The sequence below is a fragment of the Marmota monax genome, unplaced genomic scaffold, assembly GCF_021218885.2.
Source record: "Marmota monax isolate L192 unplaced genomic scaffold, Marmota_monax_Labrador192_F-V1.1 WCK01_AAM20220418_F8-fsc00038, whole genome shotgun sequence".
Taxonomy (NCBI): domain Eukaryota; kingdom Metazoa; phylum Chordata; class Mammalia; order Rodentia; family Sciuridae; genus Marmota; species Marmota monax.
In genome coordinates, this window is record NW_026692498.1 from 14,635,219 (window position 1) to 14,654,163 (window position 18,945).

The 18,945-nt window shown below is 48.8% G+C and overlaps 2 protein-coding genes across 2 annotated transcripts in view; both read right to left on the minus strand.

Moving 5' to 3' along the window:
- P2rx3 (purinergic receptor P2X 3) overlaps positions 1-18,857 on the minus strand; it is a 30,183-nt gene extending 11,326 nt beyond the window's left edge. Inside the window, exons 1-8 of the mRNA XM_046444622.2 lie at positions 18,630-18,857; positions 11,232-11,367; positions 10,728-10,799; positions 10,452-10,515; positions 9,713-9,806; positions 9,345-9,422; positions 8,493-8,634; positions 7,807-7,943 (exon numbers count right to left, since the gene is read on the minus strand). Coding sequence (XP_046300578.1) covers positions 7,807-7,943; positions 8,493-8,634; positions 9,345-9,422; positions 9,713-9,806; positions 10,452-10,515; positions 10,728-10,799; positions 11,232-11,367; positions 18,630-18,748 — 842 coding nt within the window. The 5' untranslated portion in view covers positions 18,749-18,857. The remainder of the gene's footprint in view (positions 1-7,806; positions 7,944-8,492; positions 8,635-9,344; positions 9,423-9,712; positions 9,807-10,451; positions 10,516-10,727; positions 10,800-11,231; positions 11,368-18,629) is intronic.
- The window catches only part of Serping1 (serpin family G member 1), a 258,370-nt gene that overhangs the window by 206,918 nt on the left and 32,507 nt on the right, over positions 1-18,945 (minus strand). The gene's annotated exons all lie outside the window — the stretch shown is intronic.

Genomic DNA, 18,945 nt, shown 5'->3' on the forward strand with positions numbered 1-18,945 from the left:
TGATGGTGCCGAGACGTTTCACACGTGTGTTCCCTTGTGCTATTAGCAGCAATAGATAAAGAATGAGTAAGTACGGACGTCGATTGCCGTAATAAATCATTTGTCAGATGCGCTTCTGCAGGGCAGGGTTGAAGCTCCATTTTAGTGTGATAGGTCTATAAATAATAGTGCACGCTTCAGCAGCCCAGGCTCTCAAACCCCTTCCCCAGACACCCACACATGTTGGCTTAGGCTATTACAGCTTGAAGGGGCCTCAGAGATGATCGCCTTTAATCACCCCAAATCACACTGAGCTTCTGTGGCAAGGTTCTAACTGTAGCCCACATGTCCCCTGACCCACACCCAGGGCTCTGTCTGCTTTACCTCTACTTCACTTTGGCTTGTCCCTTGTTATCTACGGGGGATGGATTTCAGAAGTCCTCACAGATGCCCAAATCCATGGTAGAGCTTAGTGGTAGAGCACTTGCCTAGCATGAACAAGGCTCTGGGTTCAATCACTGATATCAGAAAAAAAAAAGGCACTGCACATTGCAATATGCACATTGTCCCACATACTTTAAGTCAGATCTAGATTGCTTACAATATATAACACAGTGTGTTATGTAAATAGTTGCTATCCTGTAACTAGAAAAATGTGATTATTAAAAAAAAAATGTATTTGGGAGGGTACTGAGGATTTTAAACCCAGGGGTGCTTTACCACTGAGCTACATCTTTGGTCCTTTTACTTGTTTAAATTTTGGGACAGGGTCTTTGCTAAGTGGCTGAGGTCTCGCTAAATTGCCCAGGCTGGCCTTGAACTTGGGATCCTCCTGCCTCAGCCGCCTGAGGTGCTAGGATTATAGGATTATACACCACCATACCTCGCTGTATTTTTCAAATATGTTTAATCCATATTTGGTTGAATCCATGGACATGGAACCCATAGATACAAGGGACAACTATATTCTTCTGTACGGACAATTTTGTCATTTAGGTTCAGGTTGATCAAAATTCCTACTAGAATAAAAATCCTTTCATCATAGCAACTGCCCTGGTTCACAATGTATCAGCTCCAAAGCCCAGGATGTGATATAATCTGGAAGTTGGAAGAGCACTGTACTGTCCTCCCCACATTATCTGCAAAGGGTTTCCCTCATGACGTCTGAATACCTCCTGCACAAGAAACCCAATGCGTGACCTCCAGGGGCAGCCAAATTTTAGCTTTGAATGGCTCCCCACCTTGCAAGTGCTTCCCCATGCCCAGCAGTCAGCAGTCAATAAGTGTTTGCTGAATGGAGAAGGATTTTATCATGGTGTACAAATCCCTCAGAAGCTCCCAGACATCTGTTTGGAAATGATCTATCCTCCCCTAGAGTGGTGGAAACCACTTCCTGAAGTGGGGACATGAAACTGTTACTGCAGCAGGAAAAATAGCAACAAACTTGCGGGATCCGGGTTTGACTTGCAAGGGAAAACTCAGGCCTGGAATTTGGGTTTCCAAGTGAAGGAGCTGGTGTTCTCAGCAAAGCTTTGCCTGTGGGAAGTAATTTTGCCAGCTGAAATACACTTTTACAGTTGATATTGCACTGATAGGAAAATATCTCCTGGCAGACACACTGCATCTGGGATGGGGCCACATCCATAGAGCCGGCTGGGACTCCTCCCCTTAGAGAAGGGACCAGAGCCAAGTTTATTTACTCATAGTCTAATCAACCTCCAAGGCAGACATTTAAAAAGTTGTTTTGTTGATTTTTAAAAAATGTATTGCTATTAATTTATCCTTAATTTATAAGACAAGGACAGATAATGGACATGGAGCCAGCAGCTGTACTTGAGAACGACATTATACTACCTGCCTGTTTCTGAGAGTGATCTTGTTGCCCTCCATTTCCTCATCTGTATAATGGGGGTAACCATACTGGTCCTACTAAGTGACTGTGGCTGCAATATAGGCTCTGGAGTCAGGCTGCTAGAGTCTGAACTCCCCTTCAGCACAATGGGCTGTGTGGTCTTGGACAGGTAATGAACCTCTGAGACCCAGATTTCCAGATAGAACATGATCTCTCTTCAGAGTGGAGGAGGTAGTTCATGCTAAATCCCTGATTGCCTGGTAAGTGCTTGAAGAGTGTTGGATTATATTTTCCACCAATAACATTGGTTGCTGTGCACACAGGACAGACACAAACATTTACATAGGGTTGTATAAACCCAGGATCATTTATGTTGTCTCACCTCCCACGGTCAAGAGGTTGAAGATGAGAAAGGATCATGGAGAATTCAAGCTAATAGGCCCTGCTGAAGAGGGCCTGCCAGCGTTTCTGTGGAAATGATGGAAATGGCTGCTTTTAACATATATTCTATGACTTTTGGAAGGAGAAAAATCCAGATTGTAGAGAGTGATCAAAGCCAGGGGCACACTTCGATTCCATCTCTGTAGATTGGCCTAAGATCTTGCCGATCTGCCTGCTTCAGCATGGAAGCAGAACTGGGGCCAAATCTTAGAGCTTCATGAAAGCTGCTGTGGGTACATTTCCAACACGGAATGATCGCTAGAAACACCTACTGCACGAGGAACATCTAGCAGATGAACAAGTGTTTTTCTGTCCCAGATACCAAGAGAGGAAATCCAAAACTGCGTTGCCTTTTAGTAGCAAAGCTGTCTTAGGAACTCTCAGAGGGGAAATGAGAAATCAGACATTGCTAAATGCATGGCTCTGCTCTGCTTTCTCTCTCGTCACTCTGGCAATCACCTCTGGGCATATCTCTTACAGCTACTTTCTTTCTTTCTTTTTTTACAAGCCACGTGATGCTGGAAGGTGTGCTAGAAGCAATGAATATAGATCAGGCCCCTGGCTTTGCGTCTTGATGTGCCTCTTCTCCTAAGCAGGCTGTATCATTTCGGGCAAGTTGTGAAACCTTTCTCAGTCTACCTTGGTGGATGGGATGGTGCGGTGAGCTGTGAATCTTGACAAAAACAGGTGTGAAAGGCTTTGCAGACTTAATTTCAGAGACTTTTAATCTAAGGACTAGGGATAGGCTTTTAGAGGTCTCAAAGTCCTGGAATTTTATGCTGCATAAGTACATATACATAGAGAAAGGACCAGAAGGAAAATCCTAAACTGTGCAGAAAGCTAACTTCTTACAAGAGGAGTAGGCCTCAGGAGCAAAGGGTAGGCCCCTATCTACTCCATGTAGGTCAGTAGTGCTCTAATTTATTATTCTGAGAATGCATTTATGTCTTATCTGTTGCAAAAGAAAGGACCTTTTCCTTTTTAAATGCCTGCAGAGTTGCTCATGTCTATGTGCATGAGCGTTTTTCCCGGAAGTGGCTCATGCTTTGGCCAGGGGAATAAAATGGCTAGAGATCTCCATGGGCTAGTGAGGGGCTGTAATTCCACAAATGAGGGCTGTTAGGCTTGACTGGACACCCACAGGCGTCCCTCCCTCCCTGAGCTGCTTCTGTAGACTGCCTCAGCTCTGCCTTTGGGCAGAGCTGACCTGGGCCATACCCCCGTTACACCCCTGTTCTGTTACTGTCCCCAGAGCCTGCACTCTCCTTTGTGGTTCCCCTGCATCCTGCCCATACCTTTGAAACAGTCCCTTTATTAAACTCTCCTCAAATTACCCAATTTGAGTGGGCCATCTGTTTCCTGCTGAGACCTGACAGATACAGTATTATTAATCTGTCATTGTACCATCAGGGCCTATGCACACACACACTCACATATTGATAAACTCTCACTCAGCCTCACACACTCGCCCACCAACACACACCCCCACTCCCTCACAAACTCCCACGAGCATACACGCTCATATGACACTATATATTGTCCCAGCACTTTGGGGAAGAGAGGGCTGCTCTGTTTAAAATCTTCTCTAGTGAATGGAGGGTCAACCTGGGCTGCAGGAACCTGGCCCACCGTTATGAGCCCCTTGTCTACTCTGCAGGGTGCCACCTCCTACCTCTGGGGATGTCTTTTAACCGCATACCACTGAATTAGCAATTCTCATCAGTTCTAATTTTTAGAAATTATACACTTTGTCCACTACAAATCCGGATGACCCCACTGCACTCTCAATGTGCTTGGAAAGAGGCTTCATAAAGAGTAAGTTCAAGTGCTTCCTGGAATCTTTACCCTTGCAGAATGCACCTAGGAATAAAAATAAAATCTCTCTATCAAATTCTAGGTAGAGAATGAGCAGAAACTTTAGGAGAAATCACAAATAAAGGTTAATTTAGATGAAGAGGACCAAGTACTTTGGGTAGGAATTGAAGGGAGATACATCTTGGCTCAATCTGAGGTTACCTTGCCAGTAACTGAATCCATCCAATGATGAACAGGTCACCTTAGGAAGAGCCTCTTATCTGGGGCTGTGCCACAGAGAGACTGATGTAGGACTTGGGATCCAGTGACCTCCAAGGTTATGCTAACATGCCCCTGGGACATTAGCCAAGTCACTTCCTCTTTTGGAATTTCCACTTCCTCCTCTGTACAGTGAGGGATTCTGTCTAGGCCTCTCCAAGGGTTCTTTAACGCCTAAAATTCTCAAAATCTCTGATTCTGCAGGCAAAGAACTGTGAAAAGTAGGGGAGGGGGTAGCATTTGGAAAGGAGCTGCAGAAGTAATTAGTGATGGAAATGTGAATCTCTAGCTGCCTCTGGATATCTGAGTTTGCAGATTAAAACAAGACTGAATCTTGGCTGAACAATTCCCTTCTCTCCAGAGCAAATGGCAATAGTAGGACGTTGAAAAATCTGGCCTCTATTGGAGGAAGAGGCAAATGAATTTGTTTGGGAGACAAAAGGGCAGACTATAAATTATGTCTCCAGCATCTGCTAATCCTTGAACCTCTCTGGAACTCAGATTCTTTGTTTTTAAGTGGGGCTGAAAGTACCAAGTATCTAGGCATAGTCTTCTGAGGATCACCAAGTACAAAGTCCCTCGTCTTCCTGATTGGGGTGGAGATCGTCTAAGAAAATGTATTGGTATCCAGGCTCCTGGGATCACTGGATCTGTGGTCCTGAGAAATGAATTTAACTCTGCGATCCTCCATTTCCTCATTTGGGGATTGTACCTATCTTGAGGGTGGGTGAGGAACAATTAGCCAAAGTGGACAGAATGCTTTACACAGTGAGATTCTCAAGAGCAGCATAAAATGACCACATCATAGAAAACACACTGTGTGCCCAATGTGGCCTTGGGTCCCCTTTCTTCTTATCTGAGCACTCAGAAAGGTGACCTTGTGCCTCTCTCACATAGGTGCTTAACTTAGCTTGGATGCTAATATGGTGCCTGTAGGCTGACGGCAGTCTGAGGGTGCTGGGTGGGCACCCAGATGTAGGGCTGTGAGAGATCCTGGGGAGAGCCCTCTGCTCGTTATGGATGGCAAATATTCCTCCATGTCAGTATTATTCCTTGGGCCCTCTGGAAATTCTTTCTCTCTCTCTCTCTCTCTCTCTCTCTCTCTCTCTCTCTCTCACTGGGGAGTGAACCCAGGGGTGCTTAACCACTGAGCCACATCCTCAGCCCTTTTCATATTTTCTTTTTTTTATTATTATTTTTTGGTTGTAACTGGAGAAAATACCTTTATTTTATTTATTTTTTTTGTGTGTGTGTGGTGCTGAGGATTGAACCCAGGGCCTCCCACGTGCTAGGCGAGTGCTCTATCATTGAGCCACAATCCCAGCCCCTTCATATTTTCTTTAGAGACAGGATCTCAATAAGTTACTTAGGGCCTCGCTAAGTTGCTGAGGCTGGTTCCAAATAACTCATTTGGCAAGGAACACTTATGAAGATAGAGCTATCATGAAAGCCCCAACAACTGGTATCATACAGTTTTAGAACAATGTCTTTCATTTAAAGAAGAATGGGTCTGAAGTTCTTATCCCCAATTTATTGTGCTGTGGCTATCTGCCCCAGTAAGCATAACAGGGCATGAGATAGACCTAGGCCTAAATAAGGTCTAAGCTACTTAGGGCCTCGATAAGTTGCTGAGGATGGCTTTGAACTCATTATCCTCCTATCTCAGCCTCCTGAGCCTCTGGAATTAGAGGCAAGCACCTCTGCACCCAGCTTGGAAACTCTTTTCAACTACAAAGGTACAGATGAGTGCTTTGCCCCTTCTTCTATGGCCTGGAGGCTTTGATGAAGGAGTCAGTTTCCTGGAGGCCCATACCTCTCAGATGTGTTTCCTTAGGTTCCGGAAATTACACTGGTGAGATCCTTAGAGATCTATCATCTTGTGTCCCCAAATACAATCCAAGCTTATTTAGGCCTGTTGTGACTACTTGGGTGGATAGCCACAGCACGATAAATTAGAGATAAGAACGTCAAACCCATTCTTCTTTAAATGAAAGACATTGTTCTAAAACTGTATTATACCAGTTGTTGGGGTCTTCATGATAGTTTTACTCTTCATAAGCATTTCTTGCCAAATGAGTTATTTGGAGAACTGAAGAATCCCCAATGGCCAGAGGGAAGTTATGAGGATGAAAACTTGCATTTTAGATTATGAGAATTTTATTAATGTGTTACTATTTTAAGCCACCATACAAATATCCTTTGTATTGATTTCAGTGTGATGTACTGACTGAATAAATATGCCAATTTCTGCCAGGGAGCCAAACAGTATTTTTAAACTACTTTAAAATATGTGTTGTTTCCTATGGTTTTTTAAACTCTGGAGTTGATTATGAAAGCAATTTCAATTTTTAAAAATTCTTCTTTCCAGAGAACATACATATATATTTGAAACTATTAAATATAAAGCTTAATGGGATAGGTAATTATTTTTTAAAGTTACAAATTAAGTGAAAAAAAGTGATGTGATTCTTTTAGCTTACGTATGCCATTATAACAGAGAGTATATACTACAACAAAGGAAATTTGAAGAACAATTCTTTGAATATATAACAAATGTATCATATGTAGATCATCCCTGTCACTGCCTATTGAGTAATTTTGGCCTCTTTAGTGTACAACACTGTGTACTTAATCAGGACCCTGGCAGAAACTGAGATCTTCAGATTTTAAAGGTAAATCAAAACCAGGAGCTAAAGCTTTTCAACTATTGGCTGGTAGGATTCTCAGGATAATAATGATGCTATCATCAATTTGCAGAAGGGGAAATTAGGAGGTGAGGAGGCTGAGGGTTTTTCCAAGGCCCTTCAAGTATTCCAGATAGTGTATCCTATGGTTCCTCTTTCCCTCTATTCCAAATGGAAAAAACCCCCAAAGATCCCTTAAGTCTCAAGGCTATTGAGAATACATATTAGATGATATTAAGAGACTGGTTTAAGTTCTTTGGAAAGGCACTGAGGAAGAACTAATAATCATTATACTTGTTATTTGTGACTCATGAAATTTCCTGGTTTGGAAATTTGTAAAATTTGCAAAATGCAAAACTACCATCTTGTAAAATGAACAGTTATTGCCCTTACTTTGGTCAGTGAGAGACCTTAGAAAGTCCAGGCATAGGACAGGGAATGGGGCTGTCCGGGCATTACCTCTACATGTTAGTGCTAAGAATAGACCAGGAATCACAGCAGCCAGCATTTCATCAGGATTTGGCCATCGGGCTTCACTATGGCCTGAGCAGGAGCACTGGGCTCAGTCCCTTCCTGTAATGGAGCTGTCACCTCACAGCACAGCCCATGCAGCACTGCGGCTGCCTGTTACAGAGTCCTTCCCTAGTTTGAGCCAAAGCCTTATGGGAGCAGGGAGGGGGCCAAGGATCTTTCCTTCCCAGTGTGCCTTGCTGCCTGAGGTGAAGTTCTCTGGAGCTGACTCCCCTTCCCCCTTGTCCCAGGAGAGCCGGGATTTACCTGAAGTTGTACCCCGGGGAGATGCTGCTTTTCTCAGAAACGCTGTCCAGCCGAGTGAAGGAGTATTTGGGGATGCACTGGTCCCAGCTCTTGTCCAAATCGCACACCCAGCCAATCTTTATTCCCAGAACTCCACCCTGAAGAAAGGGGCCAGACATGAGCATTCCCCTGAGCTCAGCCAGAGTGGGACAGGGGCTTGTGACAAATGACTTCTTTTTATTCTGTAGGTGGAAGGTGGAGGCAGGCAGAAAAGAAAGTGACTGGTCACAGTAAAGAAGTGCTGTAGCCAGGGGTAGAACCTGGAGCCTCAGGGTCCTTCCTACTTTTGGAACCTTCAGTTCCTTGTCTCCAATATAGAGAAAGTGGCCGTGGGTCCACTGTCCCCTCGTGTGGCCCTTTTCAGAGTTCTATCGCTTCTCCCTAAAGGGATGTATAAATACAGGAATGGGAAACTGAGGATTGGGGGAAATGGGTCACTGGAGGGGAGACCACTCAGGGTAGGGGTAGGATGGGGGCTGAAAGGGTTCAGGGACAAAGCCAATTGCAGGCCTGGGATACTTCCACCAGGTGGCACTGTCTTGCTGCAGCTCTTTCCTGGTCTCCTGGCTGCCTCCAAAGAGCTCTGGAGTCTGGGGAAAGGCTGAGTTCCCCTGGTAGAGGTTACAGAAGAAGAAGTAGGTTCTCACCGTGCGGGCCAGCTTGGCAAAATCCTGCCCTGCAAACTTGACCACGTCCCCCACCCGCAAGATGGGGCAGAAAGGAGCCTTTTCAGGATGGAAACGGCAGGTCTTCATGTCCCTGGCTGTCAGGTTGGGCAGGAGGTTCCCCCTAGGGAGAAGAGGAGAGAGGCAAGGCCAGGGTTAAGATGGCCCCACACAAACTGCATTCCAGCCTTCCGGGGCTCAGGGCTCTCCACACCCAGGCAGGGGCGTCCATGTCCTAAGCTTTTGGGTATTCACTGTCTCTCTCTCCCCTCTTGCTCTGCATCTTTTTCTAACCCCAAACACTCTCCATCCATAGTAGGGTTATGTGTGTCCGTGCCCAATGTCCCCCAGCTGCCAGGCTGGGCATCTTGGAGGGCGAGAGTCACTCCTGACACTCTGCACCTCTGCAGGCCTGCCATTGTACTTTGCACAGGGCAGATGCCCACCATTCATGCCCTCATGAATGACTGAGTTACACAAGGGGCTGAACTGACTAAGAAAAGGGATACCACATGGGGGCTTGATGTAGGAAAAGATAAACGGACAAGCTCCTTGGTTTCCAATCTCAGGAGTCATCTGTGCTCAGGGCCAAGTTTAAATGGCCCCTCCCTGGTTCAAACAAAACTCCCAGGTCGGTCTGAGCACAGGGCAGGGAGGCTGGCAGGGAAGTTAGCTTCCAAATCCACTCAATAGTCAGAGGCCAAGGCCGCTGGAAGGCTGGGATTAGGAGTCCTGGAGATGGGGTTTGGGAAGTGAGAGAACCATGGTGCATGGGGCACCTCATTCTCTGGCAGGTGAGGTGGCCCGGTGATTGGGGAGGAAGTGAGGACTCACTTCTCAAAGTTGAAGAGGGGGAAACGGATGCTGTTCTTGATGAAAATGGTGAAGTTCTCCGCTTCCATCATGATAGGCCTGTGGGTGAGGATGGAAGCCTTAGCCCTCAGGAAGAGCCTCTTTCCCTGGTGGATGCCTCCCAAGGGAGACCTCTTATAGATGAAGGGGAGTGATGGGAAGGCCTCTCTGGGTCTCCAGAGTCAAAGGGAGAGAAGGGGCAGGCGGGATGATACCCAGAGGCCACCACCACCCCCATGAAGAGACGCTACATTGAGACCCTCCATAAGCTCAGAGATGCAGAGCTCCCCACGTTGGCAAAGAGGAACTAGGTGGGGTCCTCTCTCCTCCCGTCTGGCGCAGGACCTCACATTTCCACGGTGTCCACCTCTGTGGGGCACCAGCCCTGGATCTCACAGGTCCGGAGCTCAGAGCTGTAGTTCACGCAGCGGCCAGTGAGGATCCCTGCGAGGGAGGAGCCACTGAGGCTGGTTGGCCACCTGCTCTTTTCCAGTCCCTTCCCCCTCCTCATCAGAGACCACCCCTGCCCCAGGGACCCTGCCAAGGAACGGACCCTCTATTTCTTGTTGTGTGCTTGCACAGTACAGCTCTCTCCCTGTTCTCCTCCTGAGCTGCAGACCAGACCAAGGAGAGTCCACACCCTCCTCTGACAGCTCCTTAAGCCCCAGCACCCGGAGCCCCTATCTTTCTAGCTCTTTCTTCCTCACCTCTGAGCTGGAGCTGCTCCTTTGGCCTGAAGCCATCTCTGTCCTGCCAAATCCCACTTGTCTTCAGGCCCATTCCAAATGCCACTGCCTCCAGGAAGGCTCAGGGCCACTCTCTCAGAACCAGTCTCTCCCTTTCCTGTGCTTTCCCTTCCCTGGACAGCACATGCCACTTAGCTGTGCCCCTGCCTGGCTCTGCGTCCCTAGACTTCACACTCCTCTTGGGGGCACCTTCATAGGTCCCTCTGGGTCTGGCACCCAGGGAGCCTCCACAAATGCTGAATTGATAGGCGGGTTCTCTGCCTGCTCCTAGGGTGGCTCCCAGGGATCTGCTGCCCCCAAGGACAGCTTGGGAATGGGAGGGGTGAGGAAGGGGCTGACTCACCCCCACCCGGGAAACGCTCAGGTCCACACTGGCTGTCAGACACACAGCGGTACTTCTCCTCGTTCTGGGGGGAGATGGGACCGCAGGAGTGTGAGGGACCCTCCCTGGCCCTGGTGAGCCCCTGGGCTCCCACTGCCTCCCAAAGTGGCGGCTTCTGGAGGGAGGAGGTGCCAGTCACAGCTAGGAGGCTCGCACCCAGGCCCTCCCTACCGACGACCTCTCCCTACAGCATTGTTTTCTTTGACCCCCTTCTTCCAACCTCCTCTGTCCCCTCACCTCTGGGCAGAATCCTTGCATCTGGTTTTCAGTAACGATCATCTTGGTGATGATGACAAAGACAGAGGTGCCCTTGGGAGAAGCAGGGAGAGAAAATCCTGCAACAGTCCCCATCTTGAGACAGGGACTGCTATTGTCCCCACTCTACAGAGGGGGAAACTGAGACTCTGGGATTTGACCAAGGTGGCAGGGCTAACAAAGGGCAGAGCTAGGATCCGAACGGCTCTTTCTGACCACCCATGTGGGTGCTGTGTTTTGATTGCAGCAGGAGTCAAGGTGGAGCCTGGAGAGGAACCCAGCTTTCGGACGCCCAGAACTGCACTCTGGAGGTCAGACCCAAGCTGCCCCACAAATCCCAGCAACCAGGGGGACAGGCCCTCTACGGGTTACTGACACCACTGATTCGGGTTTGGGAGTCCCAGGGGCACTTTTCTTGTCCAGCCCCCTCCTCCCCACCCTCCCCAGATGTGAGCATCTACAGGCCCCAGGGTAGGGAAACCATACCTGGGGTGGGGTCACATAATCAGACACGTCCATGACTCTGTTGGCATAGCGTCCGAAACCCTTCACCTTGGTTACCACCGATGACTCAATGGCTGTGTCCCGCACTTGGTATGCCTTCTCGTGCAAGAAAACCCATCTGGGGCAGGAGAGCAGAGACGCAGAGAGACAGACAAGGGTCCATAGGCCTAGCAGAAGATGCTGGGAGAGGGCTTCTTTTGGCCAGCATTATGGCAGCACAGGGACAAGGCCTTACTGGAGATGTGGGACCCTAGTGAGTCCCTGGTGGACTTAAAGTAGTGTTTCCCTACCTTCCCCCACCAAGGAGCTTTTTTTGAATTTTAAAAAAATAATTGCTCCCTGCTTCAATATCACAGATACCTGTTTATGTACCAGGTGCATATTTGTGCTTTATACATCAAAGAGTGAGTTTTTTTTTTACCCCTAAGAACAAATGTTCACCCCTTTGAGAGCTGTTGCCCTGTTAAAAATTTGGTTTACAGTCATTCCTGCTGATAATAGAGTCCTTTCTCTGGCAGGCTTCCAGGAGAGAAGGGGCAGAGGGCAGAGCATGTGCATTCCCAGCTCTGTGCATGGCTGTATCCTAAACACCTGGCACATAGTAGATGTTCAGGAAAAAAAAAGACCAAAGGCCCCTGGGAACTGAGTGCTTGGCAGCCTTCCTCCCTCCAAGTGTCAGGTGAGGATGGAGGAGGACAGAGGGGCAGTGGTTGCTTCTTTACCTGGCAGGTGAATGGAATGGGGTTGGGGGTGGGGCAGGGGATTAAACTTATTCCTTGAATTGTGCTGCCACCAAGTGGTCATTTACCTGTAGTGGCTTCTCCCTGCTGCTTAAAGCAGTGGAGCGACCCAGGGGTTGTAGTTGGGCTCCCTTCCCTTCTCCCATCACCACTCTCCCGGATTTAGCCTGCAGCAAGCAGGGCCTGCAGACATACCCGACAACTCTCTCCTCTGCATTTCACACGCAGTCACCATCGCAGCCCTCAGAACTCAAGCTACTCTCAGCCTGGTTCAGTGCCCCCTCCAGCCAGGGACATGCTCTGTTTGTTTCTGATGGCACAATGGCAAGCAAATGCTGTTACTGTCCCCATTCTATGTATGAGAAAACCTATCACATAAGTTTGAAAAATGCTGTGCATTCAACAGACAAATGCATCTGCTAAAATTTAATTTTTAATTGCATTTTTAAATATTTATTTATTTATTTTTGCAGTGCTGGGGATGGAATTCAGGGCCTCATACCTGATAGGCAAGTGCTCTACCCACCACTACAACCCCTGCCCCTCCCAATCTTATTTAAGCATAGATGCCGGTTTTGAAGAAATACTGACATCTTCTGGAAGGTATTTTTGGAAATTCTGGGTTAGGGTCATTTTCTGTATCTCACTGGGGTAGAAAAGCAGCATCAGATGAGTGGCAGGAGACTGAGACAAAACTGTGGGAGTCCTAGGCTGGGCGGCTGCAGAGGCAGTCCTGGGGCTGAGCTGACCTGAGGTGTTTATTAGGGGGTGGTGAGGATCCCAAGCCCAGGAGCTGTCTAACTACCATTGAGTCGCCATGGATGGGCTGCTGTGGGAGGTGGTGGCACTGAAGGGCTGGGAAGGCCAAAGAGATCTGGTTGATGACCTTCCAGGTGTGTTAAGGGGAGACCCCTTCCCCGGTGGAGGTTGAGCTGGATGACTTTCAAGGTCCCCCCACTGTTGGAAGATGCAGAGGGGGCAGCTCCCAGAACATGCTGGGAGGGTCACTATCACTTGTAAGATGGACACCATGGTCATGATCACTGCAAACACAGGCTGATGTTTGCAAGTGGCTCCTTGTTCGGTTTTTAGTGTGAAGATCTGGAGCTGATCCCTACATGGCATTTCACTCACTTGGATTCTTTTTTTTTTTTTTAATCAATAAGCAATGATTTACATATTTCAGAGTGCAATTAAAGTTCTGAAATATGTATACATTGTGAAATGGTTATATTGTTAGTTAACATATTAATCACCCTGCATATTTATCATTTTTCTGTAGTGTTACTTGAAGTCTGAATGGTTGAGTGGGAGAGAAGGGGTGGGGTCATGCACAGCACTGGTAAATGGCTCCAAACCTGTTACCTGTTTTATTGTTGCTGCCTTAGAGCCAGCAGCATCCTGATTAATGCGCCATTAAGAGTTATTCACAAGCCTGTAAATGCTTTTACGAACACCAGGCCTCTGTGGAGCACTGTGCTACTGTGTGCCTTACCTCCCCAGCACTTTTCTTTTTTGGGAAGGGGAGGAGTTTCATTAGGATCTCATTCATCATGTTATGTTCTAGCAGAAGAGAAGGGAGCATCCTGATATAGAAAAATGGAGTAGATATCCAGACAGCATGATTAGCTCCTGGTCCTGGGCCCTCCAGAATGGATGGAGTGAGGTCCGGGACCCTGGCTTTCTGCTCCCAGCTATGATGGCTGATGATGATGTTGAACACTCACCAGAGTGTTAGCCACAGTCCAAATACACCCTTCCTAAGCCTCAGTGTACCTGACCACAGAATGGACACATTTCTCTGTGTTGATCTAATGTTATGGCTCCTGGAGACCCCTACTCCTGTCCTTAAAGTTCAGGAACATATGCAGATGAGAAGAAGAGTTCAGATCATTATCATATAGCCAACATGGGACACTAAGCTGACTCCTTTGATGAATCCTTGCCAGTGTGGCAGCTTTGATAATTACCTACATGTTACAAATGAGGAAACTGAGGCACAGAGGAGTGTGCAGACTTGCCCAAGGTCACACAGCTGGTATGTGGGTCCCAAACCAGGCAATCTGCTTCAGACCACTCATAGCCACCTCACTGTAGCATCTTCAGCTGTGCCCAGCTCAGAGCCAGTGCACAGTTGCCCTCCTGAACTGGACCCTGGTGCTTGTCCTGCTAACCCCTGCTCCATCACCAGGGGAAGCTTCTCCGAGCTCAGGAAAGTCTCAGTTGGAAGGCGCTCAGGACTCGGAGGAACAATTAACCAATCCCATTCTTCCCTCTCCTCCTCTAAGGCTCCTTCTTTCCCCAGTGGGGAGGAGAGGCCACATTAGACTTCTCTCTCTGAGTTAAATAACAAGTGGAAGAATTTCAGTAGCCCCACGGGGCTGAGAATGTCATCAGGGCAGCTTGGAAATGAGGGGCTGCTTCATTTCCAGAACAAAGGGGCTGAGACCGTCTCTAGAGGCTGGGGCTTAGGAGATGGGGCAGGACTGAGCCTTCAATTCTTGGCATTTTACTCTGCTGCTCTGACTTATTTTTTTCTTGAGTTCCTGGTTTATTATTTATAGAGCGGAAGGCGGGTGGCAGCTCCTTGGCAGGTGGGATGTGCAGGAAGGAGGCCAGAGCAGCATCCCAGCACCCTCCCGTCCACCCCCAGGGAGTCAAGGAGGAGGCCAGGGAGTGGGTGTGAAGAGCGTGTGTTGTGTGTTTTGGAGGAGAGGGGTCTCTTAGGAAGGTGTGAGCTGGGCAGAGGGAAAGGGGGAGGCGCGATGGGGAGTCTGTGGAATATTAATAGTCCCATCTATTACTGAGTATTACTGAGTCACCGTCTCAGGCAAGGTATTCGACGTGTGTCACCTCCCTGGTGACATAATTCCCTGGGAGGAGGTATTCCTAAACCCATTTTCCAGATCTGGGGATTGAGACTTAGGGGCCTAAAGGGATGCTTCCGAGGTCCCATTCCTAGTTGGCGTCAGAACTGGGCTTCTAACTGATGCTCTGTGTTCCACAGTATCATTATGGAGTTGCCGAGTAGAGAGGGCAGGCAGGAAGGAGAGTTGCATTTCTCTCTGGACCGCAGGATGGCGGGTCCAACAGGTCCGCCCACAGAATTTGCTGCCCGATGTTCTGACAAGGTGTTCAGAGTGCTACCTTCAGTCAAGAGGTACTCGGGGGGCAAGAAGGTGGCACTCAGGCTCTTCTCTTTAAACCTGACATCTCCATTCTTGTACTTGCTTTAGGTGCCGAATGGCTATATAAGATCTGAGATTAGGCTGGATATTCTGAACCCAAGTGGGTGGCTGTGCAGCTGGTGATTTGTGTGTACAGTGGAGAAACAGGGAGAGCAGGGCTGTGATGGGTCAGGGACTCTCTAACCCACCGCTGGTCCATCTGAGGGATGGAGGATTGAAGCACTGCAAAAGTCCCTCCCTGCAGGTCACCAGAAATGGAGCTTCTTCAAAGTCAGGCCAGCACCAGCCAGCACTTCCTTGGGACTCAGGCCCCAAGGATTTCCTTCTATTTCCAGGATCCAGAAAGGGGACTGGCCCTTAGGAAGTCCCACCCCACAGAGGAGACTGGGGATTACCACCTGGGCCCAGAGAAGACAGGAGAAATGTGGGGTAAATTCTGGCCTCTTGCGGATGTGGGGTGGGTAAAGGAAACCAGTGATGACAGCAACTGAGGCTGGAGGTGGGGGTGACAGCATGTGCCAAGAGAATAAGGCGGCTGTGGTGCTGTGAATGCACAGAGGAATAGCCACCTCCTGCTGCACTCCACTAGGTAAGGCTGAGCATTCTGTCTACCCGGCTCAGAAAACAGGGAAAAAATATTCAAGTTTTAGTTACATGCTAAGAACACAGCATTGAACCCTTCAAATTCTATGAGGCTAGGCGCCCTCATCTCTCCATCAGACTGTATTCCCCTCCTTCCTTTTTGTTCCCATCCACTCCTACTCCCCCAAGCTCTGGGTAGATTGGCCAAGGTGGTCTTCCCAGCTCGGATCTCATCAAGGCTGTCCTTCTCAGCCTCAGTCACTCACACACATGTTGAAATGCTCCAGTAGCTTTCTTCCTGTCTGTTACTTCTTGTAAAAAGGAGAGCTCTCTGAGAGTCTGATGTTCTCCTGCATCTTACATGACTCTGACCTCTGCTCCTTCAGCTCGGCCATGAACTTCTTTTCCTGCCCTCCTATGCAGAGGCGGGTTTTTTGCCTTGGACCCTCCTTCTTTCCTCCTTGAACCTGGTTGCTCCTTTCAGGGACATTCTTCAGATCTTGGTTTGGACATGGCGTTTCAAGAAAAACCTTTCCTTAGTTCCCTGAGGTCAAACACCTACATGGGAGCGGCTCTCCTGGCACTGTGCACTTTTCAGCCACAGATGAAATTCCACACTTGTTGGTGGCGAGGACTGGCTCAATGCCCACCTCTTGCCTTACACGATGAGCTTCAAGACCCTGTCTGCTTTCCTCTCCCCTGGCCCTGGGGATTGAACTCAGTGATGCTCCACCACTGAGCTACACCCTCAGTCATTTTTATTATCTTTTGAGATAGGATCTCCCTGAGTTGCCCAGGTTGGCCTCGGAATTGCAATCCTCCTGTCTTAGCCTCCTGGTTCGCTGGGATGACAGGTGTGCGCCACCATGCCTGGCTCCCCGTCTGCTTTTGTTCACAGTTCTATCCTCCATGCATACCAATGCCTGGCATGAAGAGACACTTGGTACATCTTTGCTAATTAACAACAATGGATTCCCAAGGTCACAATAGTGCATGGGTTCTCATACACAGAGATGGGCTCGGGCTAGGGGGCTGGGCCAAGGAACACGCAGCTGAGCAGCTGATGTAACACTGCCCCGTGGGGAGCTGTCAGGCTGGGAGATGGATGGGGATGGGTATCAAGACGCCACAGAGCCTCTCCTGCTCCCTCCAGAAGGCTGGCCTCCGGCCCCCAGAACTGAAGGATCCCATCTGATCTGATCATAATGAGGAACAGACAAGGGCAGTGGGAGCTGAGTGGGCTGGTCCAGGAGACAGCTGTCTCGGTCCCCCATCAGTCTCCTGTCTGGAGCCAAGGGGGCCAGGCCAGGGTGCGAATGTGCTGAGACAGCGTTTGCACTCACCTGGACCAACACACCATCTTGTGGCTGTAAACACGCATGGCACCAAATAGACACACTGACAGAGAAGGTTAAGAACCAACTTTGAGTCAAGCTCTGTAGATGCAGACATGGAACATTTGCGAACATCACCTCTCACAAAGCCTCAGTGTTGAAAGGGAGATTGGAGGCCATTTAATCCTATCCCAGAGCTTGAATCCCTTCCTGATATCCCATAAGGAGCACTGGATATACAGCCTTGTTATAACATCCACATACCAAAGCCATCCGGCTCTCGCCAAACATATGAAGCAAAGATTGCTTAAAAATCACATCTGCCCACCTTTCTACGCGCCTCCTCACACACCACTCCAACCCTTCAGGCAAGCAGGCCTGCTCACACGCAGCTCCAGCCGGCATGGGCATGCACACAGGACGTCTTCTTTGAATTGCTTCAATTAATTCATGAACTCCATTGCCAGTGGCTTGTCTCTCTCACACAGACCCATTGTCTCCAGGAACAGTGGGAGACCAGAGCACTCCAGGAAGGAAAACCATCAAGGTTTCTGTCTGCATTTCCTGGTGCCCACCAGTGTGTGGAAATGACCACAAGAACAGAACGTGCATTTTCCCCATTGTCTGCCCCATGGTCCTTTGTGTTTGTAGGTGTAGGGATGTGTACCTCCAAGAGTGGGGGCCGAAAGGAGTGTTTGGACCTTGCAGGCTCCTGAGCAACTCTCAGGATGAGTTTTATGCCACAGAGTCAAGCAGAGGTTGGGAATTCACGCTTTTTGATAAAGGACAGCAATTCTGGATTCTCAGGGAGGCACCCCACCCCATGTTCAGAAAAACTACTTTTCTTCTCACCAATATCACTTTGACTGTTAATTTATTTGTGCCTGTGTCTCTCTCCATCTCATGGGGCAGTTCCCTCCTTTGTTTTGCCCTCCCAGAGCAAGGGCTTCTTGACTTTCCAAGATCTCTTTCCCTTCCACCTAAGCCAGAAAGGAACTCCTCATTCCAAAACAAATCCAGAGATCTCTTCCCTCCCCAGCCTACCCTCCCACCCAACATCAGCCTGATCAACTTGTCATCTTCTCTCTGGGTTCCGCACCTTCCCTTTCCTCTTTCTGAGCTTCCTTGCTTTATGGGACCCAAAAGAGTTGACTGAGGGAATGGGAAGATGTGGGGTGGGGTCTGCCTCTTTTCTGGTTGCGGGGAATAGGAGAGGGAGAGTGGAAATGGATCATCTGGGGACCTCTCCTGTTGGAGGGCAGTGCCGGGGTAAGGACCACATACCTTGGAGCGTGTGTTCAGAAACCACTCTCCAACTGTGGAGGATTTTTGGGGGGGAAAGAATCTATCTGGGGACCAGATCCTGGGTGGTGGCAGCAGAGACCAGTCCTTGGAACAAGGCTCCCTGGAAGATGTATGTTTCCTCCAAGAGAAAAGAAGCCCCCAAGCAGCTTGACAGTAGCACTGAGGGAGGAGGGGAAGGGCAGGATAGCAAGTCGCCCTCCAGTCCTTGGATCTGAGGGACCACAGACTCACCCCACAAAGTAGGAGATGATCAGAAGCTGAACTGCCCTGTTGATAATCCCAATGGTCCAGCTCTTCACGACCACTGACTTGGTGGTCTCGTAGGTAAAGAAGTCTGATATGCAGTTCATGCTGAGAGTGCTTGGGGCCACTCTGAAGGGGCTTGATGGCAGCCTCAGGACAGCGAGGTTCTCAGGACAGGGAGACGGCGATCAAGGCCTGGAAGGGACAGCTTAGAGGGGCTGGAGGAAGAACCTGTTCCTGTAAGCCAGGCAACCCTAGCCCAATGCCCAGGCTCTCTCTCAGCTCTTGACACTCTGACTGCCAA